General features: G+C 43.2%; 1 protein-coding gene across 1 annotated transcript in view; it reads right to left on the bottom strand.

Moving 5' to 3' along the window:
- The window catches only part of Dync1li1 (dynein cytoplasmic 1 light intermediate chain 1), a 33,412-nt gene continuing 13,769 nt past the window's right edge, over positions 1-19,643 (bottom strand). Inside the window, exons 3-13 of the mRNA XM_006970257.4 lie at positions 16,103-16,219; positions 15,206-15,436; positions 12,634-12,803; positions 11,734-11,827; positions 9,023-9,158; positions 8,409-8,520; positions 6,779-6,838; positions 5,278-5,322; positions 4,533-4,653; positions 2,437-2,589; positions 1-860 (exon numbers count right to left, since the gene is read on the bottom strand). Coding sequence (XP_006970319.1) covers positions 748-860; positions 2,437-2,589; positions 4,533-4,653; positions 5,278-5,322; positions 6,779-6,838; positions 8,409-8,520; positions 9,023-9,158; positions 11,734-11,827; positions 12,634-12,803; positions 15,206-15,436; positions 16,103-16,219 — 1,352 coding nt within the window. The 3' untranslated portion in view covers positions 1-747. The remainder of the gene's footprint in view (positions 861-2,436; positions 2,590-4,532; positions 4,654-5,277; positions 5,323-6,778; positions 6,839-8,408; positions 8,521-9,022; positions 9,159-11,733; positions 11,828-12,633; positions 12,804-15,205; positions 15,437-16,102; positions 16,220-19,643) is intronic.

Genomic DNA, 19,643 nt, shown 5'->3' with positions numbered 1-19,643 from the left:
TGCAGAGAATAAATACTTTATTAACTGATTACAGTTGAAAGTCACGAACAAAAAGGAGTCTATTAAGGCAGAGCCATATATATATACATATATATATGTATAGACAACTGCAAAGCCGTTCTCTCTTTACATGTTCATAACTTCCGCAGCTCTCACACTCAGGTGCTGTGCTTTCTTTCGTGATTAGAGGAGCATTTTGGCCAATGGTTCTCGTCCTTTCGATGGTGACTTCGGAATCACGGAGTGAGACAACTGTGCCTCAGGTGTGACTACACTGCCGTTGGTGTGAGACCTGACAGCTGATCAGTGTTCTTCAGAAAAACATGGTATCTTTAAAAATGATTGGAATAGTCTTACCTAAAACAAGTTTAGACTTCTGAGTTAATCAACTGCCCAAATTACATATTTTTCTGCCCTTCCCTAAATGCTCCTGTATGGCTTACGTGGCCCAGAGAACAGGATCACCTAGTTCTATTGCAGTCTTATACAGTTTGAGTTTTTTTTTTTTTTCAAAATCCAAAATTACTTCCTTTTGCAGAACAGCAATGCAAACAGTTATTCTACATAATGTAAAATTGTCTTCTTCTGTGTAGCTCCTCTTTTCAAAATGGGCAGCCACGGGGAAAAAAAAAGGACATAAACTTTGTCTGTAAAAGCTTCCAGTCCCCTAATTCCAACTTGGAAGGAAAAGGCAGAGGCAAGCTGACGTTACCCAGAAGAATGAACAAATGGCTTTGTTTGGTATCTTCAGGAGGCTTCTCCTTCCGTAGGAGACGTAGGTGTTGTAGGAGAAACGGAAGCAGGTTTCCGTGTGATTCTGTCTAGCTCTGCGTGAACATCTGAGAGCACAGGCTTCTGGCCTACAGTGCATTTCAAAAAGAACAAGAGTTAGACATATCTTCTCCCTAAAACTGGCCAGTGTTTTCACTGGCTTTACACTTTCTCCTAAGGCTGCCCACGGTGGCTAAGGCAGACAGCTGCTGAGTTCAAGGCTGAGGAGGCTCCACAGCAAGACCCGGTCTTGGGGGTGGGGGTGGCAAGAGAAAATAGCTAAGCAGGGTGGCCCATACCTATAATCTCAGCACTCAGGAGGCTGAGAAAGGTGGACTGCCATAAGATCACGGCTAACCTCCACTACATAATGAGTTTGAGGCCCTATCTTAAAAAAAAAAAAACCAACAATAAAAAATGTTATGTAGCCTACTAAATTATATAAACATCCTTAAAAATACAGGTCCTTGGGGACTGGACCTGCCTGGACTGAGTCCAGGTTGATTGCAGTCCTAGAGGAGGTGGGAATGGGGAGTGGGCTGGGGGTAAGGGGAGGGGGTGGGAGAACAGGGGAACCCGTGGCTGATATGTAGAACTGAATGGTATTCTAAAATAAAATAAAAGGAAAAAAAAGAAATGGAATAAAGGGCCTGGTGATGTCAGGGAAAATTCCCACCCAGCTGAATTCCAACTTGTGAAATGAATTAAAGAAAAGCTTAGAAAAAAAAAAAAATACAGGTCCTCCTTTAACCTGAGGGGCAGTGCACTGGTAGCTATCATTTAACCTCACATGTGGGGTTGCTGTTTCTATTTTAGGGCACAGGGCAGTGAACAATCCAGCCAACAGCAGAGCTGGAGATCTGGAGAGAGGAGTAAGAACTGCCTCAAAATGAGCAGTGAATAGAGATCAGGGGCCCAGAGCCCTCCTAACCTGCCGAGGGGTAACAGGTCTAACTCTCTGAAACTCCAGCCATTCTCCAATCTTGAAATATAGAGGTTGGTTTGCAGGCTCAGCAGGTAAAGACACTTGCCAACAAGCCTGATGGCCTGAGTTTGATCCTTGGGACCCAAATGGTAGAAGAAAACTGAAACCAGAAAGTTGTCTTTTGACCTCCCCACACAAATTTAACATAGAATCAGGACATGACCCAGGAACTCCAATCTCAAATATTGCCCCAACTAATTAAAAATGTAAGTTCACATAAAAATTAACATTCATAGCACCATTATTCAAAATGGCCAAAAGAGAGAAGGAAGGAAGGAAGGAAGGAAGGAAGGAAGGAAGGAAGGAAGGAAGGAAGGAAGGAAGGAAGAAGAAACAGCAGCCAAATGAAATGTAGCTTATGCACATCACAAGGGTCTGTTATTGAGTCAAGGAAAGAAAGGAAGCTGTGACACAGGTCACTACATGAAGGAGCCTGAGAACAAAGAGAACGGGACACACTGCTAAGACTGCAGGGGCATGACGGCCAGTTAAGCAGCCCAGACAAGGTGACGAGCGACCTAGACACTGGAAAGCATGGAAAGTTTGAATTTCTTCTGAGAGATGAACATGATCTGAAATTAGATTCTGGGACAGTTTCTAAAGTCACATGTGACTTCATCTGTCCGTCATACCCAGGAAGGCTACATTCCAAGAACAGTGCCCTGCTCAGGAAGCTCTACCTGACTTTTTGGCGGAGGGTGGCAAGCCGGTGCTTCCCCCTGCAGCCCCTCCTCCAGGACTGCCCCCGACCCCGGGGCCTCCAGGGGAGCCTGTCTTCTTACTCAACAGACTGTTGAAGAAGTTGGCCAGGACACCTTCGCTCGTTGCTCCAGCTTTAAAACAAACAAACAAAAAGCATTTTAGAACAAAGATTCGATTTTTTCATAAGTTATTACAAACTACTTATACTTTCATCTACTCACACACAAAAGTAATTGCAAGGATAGATTTTTACTCTTAATTTTATTCATTATTATTGTGTACGTGTACTGTCTGTCCTGTATACTGTGAATGTGTTGCTCTCATTGGTTGATAATAAAGCTGTTTGGCCAATGGTGAAGGTCAGGTGATATAATCAAACTGAAGGTGGAGATGAAGAAAGGAAAGTTGAGGCAGATGCTGTGAGCGGCCCATGAAGCACCAGTAAGCCAGGGGCCATGTGGCGATACATAGGTTAATAGAAACGGGTTAATTTAAATGTAAGAGGTACTCAGTAATAAGCCTGAGCCATCAGCCAAGCATTTATAATTAATATAAGCCTCTGAGTGGTAATTTGGGAAGTGACTATTGGGTATAATCAGGCTTACAGGAGAGAAAGCTCCACCTCCAGTTACATATGTGTCTGATCTATAGATCTATGTGTGAGTGTGCGGGTGGTAGTGGATGTGGCAACACTGTATATGTGTAGGCCAGAGACAACTTGATGGAGATGGTTCTCTTTTTCACATTTAATGTGTTTAGGGTCTGTACTCAAGTGGCTGGGCTTGTGCAGCAAGTACTTTATTTGCTAAGCGATTCAGTGGTATTTTAAAGGGCCCAAAGTATTTTTATTTTATTTATATTATAGTGTGTGTGTGTGTGTGTGTATGCATGTGGACCATATTGTGTAGAAGCCCACAGAGATCAGAAGAGGCATCAGATCCCCTGGACTCAGCAGACATGCAAGTAATGGGAAATGAACCCAAGTCCTCAACAAAAGCAGCCAGTGCTCTTAACCACTGAGCCATCTTGGTAGCCCTGGTCCAAAATCATTTAAACATATGTGTTAGATGCTAATATATCTCTCCCTTCCCTTTTAAAATTCTTGTTTACTCATTCATTCTGAGATGCACCTGCCTCTGCATCTAGAGTGCTAGGGTTAAAGGCATGTGCCACCACTGACCAGCTACCTCTCTTCTTTTTTTTTTTTCAAGACAGGGTTTCTTCATGTAGCTATTGTTGTTGTTGATTTATTTATTTATTTATTATACAGAAGAGAGTATTTATTTATTTATTTATTTATTTATTTATTTATTTATTATGTATATAGAAGAGGGCACCAGATCTCATTACAGATGGTTGTGAGCCACCATGTGGTTGCTGGGAATTGAACTCAGGACCTCTGGAAGAACAGCCAGTGCTCTTAACCTCTGAGCCATCTCTCTAGCCCTTTTTTTTTTTTTTTTTTTTTTTTTGTGGTTTTTCGAGACAGGGTTTCTCTGTGTAGCTTTGCGCCTTTCCTGGAACTCACTTGGTAGCCCAGGCTGGCCTTGAACTCACAGAGATCCACCTGGTTCTGCCTCCCAAGTTCTCTCTCTCTCTCTCTCTCTCTGTGTGTGTGTGTGTGTGTGTGTGTGTGTGTGTGTGTGTGTGTGCGCGCGCACGCGCACGCGTGTCCGTGTGTGTCCGTGTGTCTGTGTGTGTAGGTTACAGGACAACTTGCAGGAGTGGTTTTCTCCTTCCACCATATGGGTCATTCTAGGGATTTAACTTGGGTTGTCAGGGTTGGTGGCAAGTGCCTTTACCAGCTAAACCATTTCACCAACCCTAGGTTACCTATTAACTATCAGAATTAATTTCTCCAATGTCTCCCATACGAGAATAAGTAAAGCTTTCACCATGAACACAGTGATGCACTGAGAAGACACTGTGGTGTTTACAGCTGATTATGAGCTCCTATCTACCAAACAAAGCTTAGGAGTATGGAGCAGAAAAGGAAAACATTTTAGTAGATTCCAGACAAGCATGTTCATTATAAAATGTACTGCACTGCTTCCTCCAAGAGACAGAGCTATACCTTTCATGTTCGGATCAATTTTTTTTGATCCCGCAGGGATGGGGGACACACTGGCAACATTGGATGACACAGATCTGTTTGGTGTTCGAGGGGAGCCTCCAGGGACTCTTGGTGAGGCATCCTAGGTAAAAATGAGAAAAGCACAAATACTAAAATTAAAAACCTTTACAATATTAAAAAACATTCTGCTACCATCCCTACCTATACTACTAGCTTTTACACTACAACTCATTGATATAAATTCCAATAATCCCAGTCTCATTTTTAGGAACAGCACAGACCCATCATGTTTAGGATACCAATCACTGCACTAGTGGAGAGGGAGTAATGCATTGGATAATGAAGTGTAGCTCTGAGCACAAGCTTGGGAGACAGCTGGTTTCCCAGCTGCATGATCAGGAAGTCATGATGTCCTCCTAGTCCCACAACCCATCTACATCGTGGAACTATTCTGTAACAGGACTCCTCTGTAAGGCTGTCTTGAGAGTTTGTAAAAGAATACATACACAGTTTGTGTGGTAACATACAGTAATACATAGGTATAGAAGGAACATGGAAGAGATCTTTACATTTCAATGTTCTACAAAGGAGTACAGATTCTCTAAAAACATCTCACAATTCCAGAAGAATTACCAACTGAAGTTGATATTGAAGCATGCACACTGTATGTGTGTGTGTGTGTTTAAGAGAATTACAACAGCATGTATTGAATATTAATAGTTTTGTCTAAGTCTGTAATACTGACCACAGGTCTTCCAGCTGCAGTTGGTGGTTGCTTTGCTAAAAGGGACTGGGGAGAAAAAAGAATTCTAGTTTAGACATGCATAGCTTACATTACTGTCTTTTTAAATACACAGTTTTTTTTATTTTATGTTATCTATCTATCTATTTATTTATTTATTTTTGGTTTTTCGAGACAGGGTTTCTCTGTGTAGCTTTGTGCTTTTCCTGGAACTCGCTTTGGGGACCAGGCTGGCCTCGAACTCACAGAGATCTGCCTGGCTCTGCCTCCCAAGTGCTGGGATTAAAGGCGTGCGCCACCATCGCCCGCCTTTTTTATTTTTTAAAGACAGGGTTTCTCTGTAGTCCTGGAACTCACTCTGTAGACCAGGCTGGCCTCAAACTCAGAGATCTGCCTGGCTCTGCCTCCCGAGTGCTGGGATTAAAGGTGTGTGCTACTAGCACCTAGCCACATCTTAACTTTTACATCTGTATGCACATTAACCTTAAAAGTAACCATGGGGCAGGCATAGTGATATACCTTTAATTCCAGCACTTCTAGCCCTCAAGAGGAAGAGCCAGGTGGATCCTTGTGAGTTCCAAGCCAGCCTGGTCTACACAATGAGTTCCAGGCCAGCTGGGATTACACAGTGAGACCGTGTGTCAAGAATAAATAAATTAGCCAGGTGATGGTAGTGCCCACCTTTAATGGAAGGTACAGGCAGGTGGATCTCTGTGAGTTCAAGGCCAGCCTGGTCTACAAAGCAAGTTCCAGGACAGCTAGGACTGTTATACAGAGAAACCCTGTCTCAAGAAGCCAACCAACCAATCAATCAACCAATAAGTAAATAAATAAGAGGCTGGAAAGGTGGCTCAGCAGTTAGGAACACTAGTTGCTCTTCCAAGGACCCGGATTCAAATTCCCAGCACCCACACAGTAGCTCACAACCACCCAAACTCCAGTTCTAGGAGATCCTATAGCTCTCTTCTGACTTCCTTGGGCAGTAGGCACACACATAGTACACATACGTATGTGAAAACAAAAAATTCATATACAGAAAATATTTTTAATTAAAATAATTTAATTTTTAAAAAAGTAAAAGCAGCTGGGTGATGGTGGCACATGCCTTTAATCTCAGCACATAGGAGGCAGAGGCAGGTGCATCTCTAGCCTGGTCTACAGAGTGAGTCCTAGGACAGCCAGGACTATACAGAGAAACCCTGTCTCACAAAACTAGAAAGTAAAATAAAATAAAAGCAATCTCTGGCATGATGGTTAATAGGGTAAAGACATCTGCCATCTAGCCTGATGACCTGAATTCAATTCCCAAGAGGACCAACCCCCAAAACTCATCATCAGTGGCATGCATACACACCTCACCCCACCTCATACACATTAAATAAACAAATAATGTAATAAAAATTTAAGGATGATAGATATATAGATATGCACAGGGCTTGAAGGCAAGTTAAATCATCTTTGCATAATTAATTCTACAAAGACCCCCTCTAACATGACTTCATACCTGTAACTTCATAAGAAACACTTGGTCATCTTCTGCCATGATCTCCTTTTCATGCACAAACTGAAAGGAGTAAGGTGAACGAAAGGAGTAAGTTGAATACATTTGCTACCACCACCCATAACTGTGTGTCTTAGACTAACTGAAAGACACTTTATCTCTTCTTACATAAGAGATGCCCTAGCGTGGTGTGTAATTTTGCTAGCTTTATACTGAAAAGCTACACACAACCAGTGACCAGGACCGAGCTGTATCCCCAGCTCTGACACTCTCCCTTCCTGTCTGAGCGTCCACTCCTACAGCAGCCCCTCAGGTCCAGTCTTCTGTGGCACCACACCCTGCTCATCTCCACACTTTCCATCACCACTCACGACCCATGTATTAAAGCTCATGTCGTTGTTTTAAGACAGCATCTCACTCTGCAGTCCAGGCTGGTTTGGGACTCATTATGTAGAGGAGGCTGGCCTCAAACATGTGGCAATCCTCCCAGCTCTGTTTCCAAAGAGTTGGGATTATAGGTGTGTACCACCAGGCCCAGTTATATACCAGCTTATTATTATATGTGTATCCTTCTTCCTAGTTAGCACTTTGTACCTAAACAGTGCCCGAGTACAATGAATGAAAGAGAAGGATGCCATAAAGTGTAATCATGTTGGCTAAAGAGGGGGTGGGAAGAGATGGCTCAGCAGTTAAGAATGTGGACTGATCCTGCAAAAGAACCTGTGTTAGGTTTCCAACACCAACATCGGGAAGCTCGCAACTGAACTCGTTCTAACTCTAGCTCCAGGGGATCCAAAGCCCTCTCCTGACCTCTATAGGCAACTATGCTCCTGCATACATATACCCACCCAACAAACATGCCTATATACAAATAAAAAGGGGAGCATTTTTGTATGGTTTTCTTTTATTTATTTAATAGATACCAAACCAAATTAACATGCTGATTCATTTTTCACTGGAGCTTGCTTTTCTCACTACTTAACAACCCACACACAGAAGACAGAAGGTTCATAATATTTATTATAGCAATATTATTTTTTCCTAAAATGCTGCATTAAATCTGAGGAGAATTACATGTAAATATTCATTTTATGTCACTTCCAGAAACAACTATATCTACCGACATTACCTATGTACAGCTTAATACAAAGTCACGATGAATACCTTAGAAAAGTACCTTCTGGAACCTGATTTAACAGTCCTAAAGTAAAACCTTAGCCAAGACTAAAACAAAATGGGAAGTTTTAGATAGCCATGAGCCAATACGGTGAGTATGCCTCAATGGGTAGAGTGGAGGAAACTACTGTAGGGGTTGCCTTAGCTCTGGGAAGAGCTGTAGCCTCCCAAGTCCACAATCTCCATCTACTCTAAGTGCCCAAGATCCACACATCCACTCATGTGGCTTAGTATGTTAGAAAGTGATTCAGATCTAGAGTATGAAATATAAGGATGGAAAGACTAATGTCCGGCAGCTGAGTAGTCAGCTGACATTTTCTGGGACAGGTGCATATGTGACACACACTAGGCAATTCTCAGAACAGCTAAGGGGACCTTCTTCTGTACCCTTAACATTACAGACGACAGATTAACTCTCAGCTTAGGTCTAGATACTAAGACCATTTCTAAAACTTACCTTTCGGACAGGAGGTTTGGTTATGATGTCTTCAAAATTATCTTCTATTTTCAAAGTTTGAAAATTTTCATGTAATATTCCTATTTTCTTATCATTATCCCACCCTGCTGGACTGGAGAGAAATGCACATAAAACTATCAAATATTTACACTATCATTTTTTTCACTTAACCCATGGAACATTTTTGGGGAGTTAAGGGAGCACAGCACTATGGATTGGACATGTGGCAGCTTAGTGCATACAGTGAAGTGCTCTACCATTGAGCTAGAGCCCCAGGGACCAATCTCGGGACCTCATGCATGCTAGAGAAGCATTCTACCAGCCCCTCCCACAAGACTGTAAAACCAAGTCCACATTCCATTTTGATCATCATATACTGTAACAGCTGAATACAGATGCACTAATACGGCACCTCACAGACAATTAGCTAAAACAGCACAGAACTTGCAAAAGACAGGCAGTAAACTGAAAGGTAATGAGATGTAGGTCCGGACAGGTTATAAACAAACTATCTATCCCCACCCACTTGTCACGCGGGCCTCCCAGTCCTATCTCAAAAGGGAACACAGAGCCTGAGCAACAGCACATTATAAACTATACTTGAGCACACTTACATAAACACTGCATCCTTTTCCACCACCACCGCAGGGATCTTGTAGGGGAACCCATACAGCTTCTGGACGATGTATTTATAAACTAAGTCTATGTTCTTGTTCTCTTTTACTGAAGTGTAAATAAGCGCTGCACCATCTAGTCATCTCATTAAGGAAAAAAGCATGAGATTCATGAAGGTACCATAAACCATGTTTTCAGCTTAACATGCACATCCATATGCACAGTGGCTTAGGAGGAAGTATCCAGGGTATCTAATATGATGATACACTTAGCAAGAAGTTCTGAATTACCCAGCACTCAGGAAGGAGAAGCAGGAGGACCAGAAGTTCAAAGTCATCTTCAGCTATACAGAGAGTTTAAAGCCAGTCTGTGATATGTGAGACTGTCTCAAAAAAATTTTTTTTCAAAAGTAAAAAATACTTATATGCTATAAGGAAAATAAGATATTTTTTTTATAATTTAGTTTAGGAGGGTAGGTGTTTCATGAGGCTAAGAACTATAAGTAAATTTAACAATAATGACACCACTACCATATTTAAAGCACATGAAAATGCTGGGCATGGCAAGACACATCTGGGATCGCAGCACCAAGGAGGCTGAGGCAGAAGGATCATCAGTTTGCAGCCAGCCTGGATCACATAGTGATGCCTTGTCTTAAAGGGGAATGGACGGGAGCAGGGGCTTAAGAGATGCTATGAGGAGTAAGAGTGCTTCCTGTGAAAGCAAGAGGACCCAGGTTCAAATCTAGCAACCATCTGGATCTAAAAGCTAAATATGTGGGAGGCAGAGACAGGTGGACCCCAGGAGCTTGTTAGCTGGCCTCGCCTGACTGGTGATCTTCAGATTCAGTAAGAAACCCTGTCTCAAAAGATAAGGTCAAAGAAGACACCAGCATTCTCCTGTCTGTTACACATATATGGCATGGACAAATACACCACACACACACACACACACACACACACACACACACACACACGGACGGACGGACGGACGGACAACACACACACACACACACACACACACACACACACACACACACACACACACACGGATGGACGGACAGACTGACTGGATGGATGGATGGATGGATGGATACAGCTTTTTGGATTTTGAGACAGAGTTTCAGGATGTAGACCAGATGGCCTTGAACTCATTATACAGCCCAGGCTAGCCTCAAACTCCATTCTATTGTCTCAGCCTCCTAGGTGCTGGGATTACAGGCATGCTCCACCATGCCTGGCATAGTTTTCGATCAGGTAGACTGACCATATACTACATTGGAATTTCCACGTATATCTGTGTATTAGTTGCTTTTCTGTTGCTGTGGTAAAGCACCAGAACCAAGGCAACTTAGAGAAGGAACAGTTTATTTGGCTTACAGTTCCAGAGGGAGAACAGCCTGGCATGACAGGGAGGCATGGCAACAAGCAGCAGGATGGAGCAGGATGCCAGCTCACATCCTTTACCACAAGCACAAAATAGAAAACAAGTCTGTGCGAATTTTAATCAATCTATCCATTTATCTGTCTGTCTGTCTATCTATCTATCTATCTATCTATCTATGGCACATACTTGTAGGTATCATACGTATGAACCCAGGCTCTGTTGGGGGCTTTCGTGTGTGTGTGTGTGTGTGTGTGTGTGTGTGTGTGTGTGTGTTTTGGAGACAGACTGTGTAGTCTAGGCTAGCCTAGAACTTAAAGCCTCCTGTGTCAGTCTCCAGGTACTTGGGTTACAGGCTGTCCCTCTACACCAAGCCCATCTGCAGTGGCACACTTCCTCCAACAAGGCCGCACAGTCTAACCTCCTCCACCAGCACTACCAACTGGGAACCAGTGTTCAAACAGATGAGCCTCTGGGGAACAGTCTCTCTCAAGCCACCACAACCTGATAATTATTTTCTTAGGCACAATTCTTTAGACATGGCAAATTAACGTTACGTGTTTCAATTCTTGCCTTGACATGTAACAGAGCAGGCAAGAGCCATCAGTTGTGCCCCTCTTCCCAATCTTTTCCCCAATTCTTTAATGAACCATCCCTTTAGTGTGCTACTATAGACACAAAGAGGCTTCTGTAATGACCCTTTTTCTTCAGCTCACATGTACTGACTTCAGAAAAACAACGTGTCTGTTTAAAAAAAAAAAAATCAACACTGTAGATGCTGACCCAGATGGCTTTTTTCATAGGGAGATGCCCTTTCTGAAAAAGTCCCACCCAGAGCTGAGTGTAGAGGTACAGCCCATAATCCCAACACTTAGAGGCTGACTCTCTCTCTCTCTCTCTCTCTCTCTCTCTCTCTCTCTCTCTCTCACACACACACACACACACACACACACACACACACCAAAACTCTAGAGAAAAGCAGCCAACCCCCTCCCCCAGCCTGGGGATGTCCTGCTCATTCTCTCACTGGACACCTTTTGAGTCCCATAAAAGCCCTTTGTATCTCTGTGCCCTTCTCCCAAGACGGAGACTTGAGAACAAACCTGCTCAGGACCAGCTTTGAGTAAGTCTGTTTTCTCCCATTTACTTCTGTCTCCATCTCCCATATTTTCAACAGAGCAGAGAGAGCAGCACATACTTAACCCTACACTAACACCTCAGAACACCTGCATGTAAGTGACCTGGCAAGTGCACCGGTGGACTAACACTCACAGACTTTCTAAAGTCATCCTAATGGGTCTGCTTGTGGGGCACTATTAAAGGATACACTGTAAACAGAACTTGCGGATGTGTGACTGGATAAAATCGAAGTGTTCATCTCTGTAGTCATGCTCTTTCTCCAATACACTAATGGCATCACACTGTGGACATAAAGCAATCGTAAGACGGCATTGCAGTAACTTTAATTTAAACACTGAAATCCAATAGGATAATGTAAACAACCAACAGTTCAATGTTTGAGAAGAGAACATAACAAGTTACCAGTACACTACAGTAACCGACTAACAGAACCTGGAATATCAACAGAGACATCCTAAACAGCACTGGCTTCTGTGTTACACTCCATCTGGCCAGGATGCTGCAGACAGTTTCACTACATGAAAGAATAAAGACCAACAGACTTATGTCCAGTTGTCACATCTGCCATTCAGCCACCAATCTCCTAAATGAATGAGCTCATCCAAACCTACTACAGCTCCCCAGAACACAGCTGTGTATTCTCCTCCCCTAGCTATGTAGCAAAGGCTGGTCTGGAACTCATGAACTTCCCACTTCCTAAAAACTGGGATCCAGGTGTATGCCACCATGCCCAGTAAGCCAACAGACTTTGAAAACATGATTCTGTCAGCACCTTTTAATAAATACACAACAAGTTCTTAATAATGGCATACCAACATTACATAACAGGTGATAAAAGTCAGCTGTAGCCGGACAGTGGTGGCACACGCCTTTAATCCCAGCACTGGGGAGGCAGAGGTAGATGGATCTGTGACTTTGGGGCCAGCCTAGTCTACAGAGTGAGTTCCAGGACAGGTTCCAAAGCTACACAGAGAAACTCTATCTCGAACCCCCCCCCCAAAAAAAAACAAAAAGTCATCTAGGAAAACTAACACCCCCAAAACAAAGCAGCTGCGTGCTGTTTGAGACTCCCAGGAAGCAAACTGACCTTTGTGCAGACCACGAGTACCGGGAGACCCAGGTTGTGTGTGAGTGTGTCTGCACCCAGGGGGAGGACAACGCTGTCATCTCTGTCCTCCTGCGCAGCTGTGGCTCTTCGCTGAGGGGAAGCTGGGAAGTCTTCTCCTGGCTCCACGTACTCTTGGAAGTCTCTAACCACTGCAAGTCCAAGTGAAGATGGTTAGAAATGGCATGAGGTGAGCCTCCGCTATTTCTGGCACAATCTAAATCTATTTTTTTCTGGGCTTAGATAGGAGAAGAAACAAAAACTGACTTTATGGGCCCATGTTACTGGTTTTTTGGTTTTGTTTTGTTTTTTTTGTTTTTTTGAGACAGGGTTTCTCTGTGTAGTTTTGGTGCCTGTCCTGGAACTCACTCTGTAGACCAGGCTGGCCTCGAACTCACAGAGATCCACCTGCCTCTGCCTCCCAAGTGCTGGGATTAAAGGCGTGCGCCACCACCGCCCGGCTCACATTACTGGTTTTACAGCACAATTCCCCACTGACGACTCTACACAGTGGGGGGCTCTGTGCAGGGTCAGTTAGTTGTATAGGACTTTGGAGGCCAGAGAGATGGCTCAGTGGTAAAGGTAGCTACTGCCAAGCCTGGTGACTGAATTTGATACCTGGGACCCACAAAGTGGAAGGAGAGAACCAATTCCTACCAATTGTTCTCTGACCTCCACAAGCAGCTGCACCTGGATCCACACACACAAGTAAAAAAATACAACTGATTGTGTTTAGTGTGTATCCTGCATACAGTCTCCACATGTATGCAGTACACATGCATACTCGCAAACACACACGCACACACACACACACACACACACACACACACACACTGAACCTTACGCCCTCTGCCTTCTCTAAAGGCCAGACACTGCAGGAATCAGAGAAAACTAAATAAGGGAGAAAAGGAACCTACAACTCAAGCATAGTGCTGGGGCTGCAGAGATGGCTCAGCACATAAGAGCACTGGCTGCTCTTCCAGAGGACCTGAGTTCAATTCTCAGCATCCACATGGTGGCTCACAATCGTCTGTAACTTCAGTTGCAAGGGATCTGATGCCCTCTTCTGGTCTCCATAGGCATTCCACACACATGGCACAAAGACAGACATGCATGCAAAACATCCATACACATAAAATAAAAATTTTAAATTAAAAAAACAAACAGTGCTTACTGAGCATGGGAGAATACACCTGTTTTTCTAGCATAACCTGAGTGGGAGTAATTCAGACTGTCCTTAAATCCTCCTGCTTCAGCCTACAGAGTGATAGGATTATAGGCATGAGCCACCACATTCAGCTGGGTACTTCTTTCTCTTGCAAGAGGTTTTCCCTATGTAGCTCAGGCTGGTCTGGAACCCACCTCAACCTCCTGAGTACTGGGATCATAGGTGAGCAACCATGTCCTGCATGAACACAGATCTTAATCAAGTATGTCCACAATTCCTTACCTACTGAGAAGTTTCTAACAGGGGCTGGGGAGATGCCTAAGTTGGAAAAGCACTTTGTTGGGCACACAAGAGGACCTGAGTTCAGATCTTCACACTCATATAAAAGCTAGGCCCAGTGACACATATTTGTAATCCAAGCACTCAGAATGCAGAGACAAGTTAGCCAAGCTGAAGACGTGAGCTACAAGTTCAGCAAGAGACCATGTCTCAAAACATAAGGTGGAGAGGCTGGAAAGATGGCTCAGCATTTAAAATCACATATTGCTCTTGCAGAATTTGGTTCTCAGCACCATGGGCAGCTCACACTGTTGTAACTCCAGCTCTAGGGGATCCAAAGTCTTTCCCTGGACTCTGTTAAGGATCTGCATCACATGTGTACATTTCTTAAAACATGCACACGGAATTAAAATAAAGGGGATCTACACGCACATGTCTACACAAACTCACACATAACACACAGGAGTATGAACTGGAAGCAAACACGGTTCTAGAACAAGCACAGATTAGGGGTTGGGGCAGGGAAATGACTCCACAGGCTATGACCGTCAATGAAAGAAAACTACAGATTAAAATCTTTGAGGACAGTCAGGTGTGTGGCATATGCCTGTAATCTCAGCATTGGGGAAGAAAAGCATGGAGATTTCAAGTTTGAATCCAATCTAAGCTACAAAGGGAGACACTGTACCAAAACCAAACAAACATATACATAACATTCTAATGTACTCTGTAAATAACAAAATCAACTTAACATCTTTTTATTTATGTTAACATCTTTTCATACTGACAAAGTTGATAAGACTACTTACTACTAGTCACAAAATCTCTGGAAGTGAGCAACTGAAGAAAGGTTCACATTTTTAGCCTTTCAAATGACCTTTCAAAATGAATACACAGCAATAAAACATACTTCTACCAAAGAATTTACTGTACTATATATATTAAATATTAAAAGTCAGTGCATTATTCAAGTTGAATTTCAAAATGATAGTCATATTGTATTTCCTTCACTGAATCTTGTTTGTAGAAAAGACAATCAAAATGATTTTTATAGTCAGCTAAGATAGCTCCATCAGAAGCCTCCGCTAGTATTTCTTGACCACTCACACTTCTGCTCCATTTCTTTCATCTCCTCAGGGGGTATTTTCAGCTTGTCAACGTGTTCCCTCACCACGCTTGCCCATTTCTGTAAGGAATCCAAAGCAGTCCAAGGCTTTGACATATCAACGACCAGTATAACCAGAGTGTCCTTCAGAGAAAGAGCATCCAGGGAGAACTTGAGTAGCCCTTTGTGATACAGGTCTCCATCCAAGATCCATACATTACATCTCGTTTGATCTATAAAGACAAAAGAATACACACCATTTCTTCTGGTAGCACTGTTAAGTCATTTCATTATCCACAAGAGATGTCTGTTATAATCGACAACGTTCAACTATTTGGGTCAAGTCTGACAATTCAGAAAGGTCTAAAATGATGTAACAGGTGACTATAGGACAGAGCACTCCTTCTCTATTTCCTATTCCTTAACCCAGGGCAAGACATTAAATACTACGTTCACATTTTACCATCAGCAGATAGAGATGTACATACTCAAGAAATTACACAAAAAGGATAATGTCCTATAGAAGAAAGAAAGACTGAGCAAATGAAAACAACTATGGGGATGATTACATTATAACGGGAAAATGAGGAAGAGGTGAAAAGGGGGTAGGCAAAACAATCACCACTGTGCAGGAGAACCAACTTCAAAACTGAGGTGTTTTTTTTTTAAGGATAGCGAGAGGGCTAACATTCCACATGAGGGTGCTATAAGTTGCTTAAAGCCATACAATCTGAAACCCGACTTCACATCATTAGATGTCTAGACATAACTATTCACTGACCCAAGTGACATCCCAGATCTGCTGAGCAATGACAAACTGGAGAAAAGCCAACTGCAATGGAGAACAGCAGGGTCCCCCAAGTTGACTGCAGGAGGCCAGTGTCACACAAGCCACTTACCATCCCGGTCTTCATCATGCACGTTTAAATACAAATACTCCAGGCCTCTTCCTTTCTTGTACTCCTCTATTCCCTGAATTTTTCTTATTAAGCTTGTTTTTCCAGCTCCATCTTCACCTAGATAGATAATTTTTAAAAAAGAAGAGAAAAAGTCTGTTTTAATTCTAATATGGACCAAGGACACTTCTCGGCACCATGTGAAAAGCAAGCTCAAGTGGCATCAGCCACAAAAGCAATCCGATGGAAGATAGATGGGCAGCTGCACCACTGAAGACGAAGTTTACCACTTTTGGTAAATCTTTTCCATCCTGCTATAAATGATGTCTTCTGTGGGGACAAAGTGGGATGCCATAGCATCAGGAAATGCCACATTTACATCATCCTAGTTTAATCTATAAGGAGCAAAGGGCTCCTCTTAGCCTTCAGTCTGAAGAATCTCAGCTACAAAGAGACACCGTTTTTGTTTGTTTAAAGACCAGAGTACAGGCAAGCTTACAAAGTATACCTGCAGAGGGCAAGGATGGGAACAGAACCACCACCCTCTTTTTGGACTTTTAAAAAATATTTACTTTAAAAATTATGTGTGTGGGTATGTGTGGTATGTGCTCATGAGTGCAGGTGTCTGGAGGCCAGATAATCTGATCTCCCTGGACATGGAGTTACACATGGCTGTGAACCATCCAGCATGGGTACTGGGAAACAAACACAGGTTCTCAGCAAGAGCAGACATGCTCTAAACCACTGAGCCATTTCTCCATACTCTCCACCCCTCTTTTTGAGAAAAGGTCTCACTGTATAGCCCAGGTTGGTCTCAAACTCATGATCTGCTTGTCTCATCTGGAACTACAGGAATGCTACCGCTCTTGACCTGGGAGTGGCCTGATCTGAGTCATGCCCACATTGGCTTATTCAGCTGGTCAGGCAGAGAACTGGGTATGGTGATATTTTTTTGTGTGCTGAAATGTGATTTTATTTGTATGTTAATAAATAAAAGCGCCTTGGCAGTGGTAGCACACGCCCTTAATCCCGATCACATTACAGGCAGATCTCTGTGTGTTCAAGGACACAGCCAGCATGGACACAGACCTTTTATCTCAATACCAACCATAGAGACCTGGAGATCTGTATAGACAGGCAATGAAGAGAAGGTCATGTGGTTGGGTTTACAACCAATGAGAAGGCAGAACAGAAAGTCAATAAAAAGACAGACACACAGGAAGTAGGTTTCTTTCTGAGGGGAAAGACGACAGCGAGGGGTAAGAAGGAGGTCTTAGCTTGGTCTTAGCTCTTGGCAGCTGCTCTGACCTCTTGGGCTTCTAACTCTGCATTTAGCCCTGTGTTTCTTATTTAATAAAACCGTTCAGAATTACATCTACAACTGGGTTCCATTATTAACCATGAGACATGGGGTTGAAGGGATAGTAAGCTGGGCGGTGGTGGCGCACACCTCTAATCCCAGCACTCGGGAGGCAGATACAGGTAGATCTCTGAGTTCAAGGCCAGCCTGGTCTACAGAGCTAGTCCCAGGTCAGCCAGGGCTACACAGAGAAACTCTGTCTTGTAAAAAAAAAACAAGGAGAGAAACCCTGTCTCGAAAAACCAAAAAAAAAAAAAAAAAAACAAGGAAAAGAAAAGAGATAGTAAGTTGTACAAGAGAAAAGAAGAGAAGGAAGAAGATAGAGATAGAGCAGATAAAAGTAGGAAATAGCCTAAAAATATTAATGGCAGGAGAAGATAGGATTTAAACTTAGCAGATATAGAAAGTTTAAGGACTGAGATGTGACTTAGTTGGTAGAGTCTTGTCTAGCATGTACAAATCCCTGGGTTCCCTTCCAGGACCAGTGAGGTAGTCTGAATGTAATTGGCCCCCATAAGCAAATAAGGAGTGGCATTATTAGGAAGTGTGGCTTTTTTTTGAGTAGGTGTGGACTTGTTGGAGGAGGTATCTCACTGTGGGAATGGACTTTGAGGTTTCCTATGCTCAAGCTATGCTGGGTGTGACACTCAGGTCACTTCCTGTTGCCTACGGGTCAAGATGTTAAGACTCTCAGTTTCAGCACTATCTCAGCCTGCATACCACCATGTCCCGCCATGATGATAATAGACTAAACCTCTGAAACTGTAAGCCAAATGTTTTCCTTTATAAGCATTATAATGGTCATGGTGTCTCTTCACAGCAAAGAAACTCTAAGACAACCACATAAACCTGGTATGATGGTGCACGTCTGTAATCCTGTACTTAGTAGTTAGAGCAGAAGGTTCAGAAGTTCAAAGTCATCCTCAGCTACTAAGTCTGAACCTAGGCTACATGAAACCTTGTATATTTTTCTTCATTTTTATTTTATGTATACAGGTACTTTGCCTGCATGTATGTCTGTGCACAAGGTTCATGCCTGGTGCCAGTGGAGATGAGAAAAGGCTGTCAGATCCCCTGGAACTAGAGTTACACATGGTTGGTTGTGAGGTGCCACATAGGTGCTGGGAACTGAACAGGGGTCCCCTGGAATAGCAGCCAGTGTTCTTAATGGCTACGCCAAGTCTCTAGCCTATTTTCATTTTTATGTTAAAGGAGGAGGAGGAGGAAGAGGAGGAGGAGGAAAAGATGATGAAGCAGCAACAGCAGCAGCTAAGGCCACTTTTATCATAGATCTGAATGACTGCCTCTATTCTCTGAATGCTGACACAAGATGATAGTGGCTTCCTTCCTTCCTTCCTCCCTCCCTTCCTTCCTTCCTCCCTCCCTCCCTCCCTCCCTCCTTCCTTCCTTCCTTTCTTTCTTTTCGGTTTTTCAGTATAGCCCTGGCTGCCCTGGAACTTGTACTGTAGACCAGGCTGGCCTCAAACTCAGAGATCTACCTGCCTCTGCCTCCCAAGTGCTGGCATTAAAGGTGTGCGTCACCACACCGGGCTCACTGGTGTTTCTAATCGTGGTGTCAAGAGGAAACAAAGGTAAGACAGAAAAAAAAGAAGAGAAGAGAATGGCTACACAGGCATATTCAACTCAAAAGAAAGTGTTCCTGGGCGTTTATTGGAGAGATGGTTAAAAGAGTACCTGAGTTTGGTTCTCAGCACCCACAACAAGCAGCTCAGAGCTATCTGTAACTCCAGCCCCAGTGGGATCCAACAGGTACCAGCACATACGAAGACAGACAGACAGACAGACACACACACACACAGACACACACACACACACACACACACACACAAATTAAAATAAAATAAACCTAATTAAAGTTTAAAAAAGCAAAGTATTCCAGATGCCAAGTGTCTTAGGTTTCTAATGCTGTAATAAAGACCATGACCAAAACCAACTTTGGTGTGTAGGGGTATTTCAACTTAGAGCTTAGAGTCCATCATTCAGGGAAGTCAGGTCAGGAACTCAAGGCAGGAACCTGGAAGCAGGACCTAAAACAGGGGCCATGGACCAGTACTGCTTACTGGTTTGCTCTTTCTGCTTTCTTTTTTTATATCTTCATTTTATTGTATGAATGTTTTTCCTACATGTATATCTGTTCAGTATGTGTGTGCCTGCCCTGTGGAG

Source organism: Peromyscus maniculatus, chromosome 7, assembly GCF_049852395.1.
Source record: "Peromyscus maniculatus bairdii isolate BWxNUB_F1_BW_parent chromosome 7, HU_Pman_BW_mat_3.1, whole genome shotgun sequence".
Taxonomy (NCBI): domain Eukaryota; kingdom Metazoa; phylum Chordata; class Mammalia; order Rodentia; family Cricetidae; genus Peromyscus; species Peromyscus maniculatus.
The sequence above is the reverse complement of the archived record's forward strand: the minus strand, read 5'-3'. Positions and strand labels throughout refer to the sequence as shown.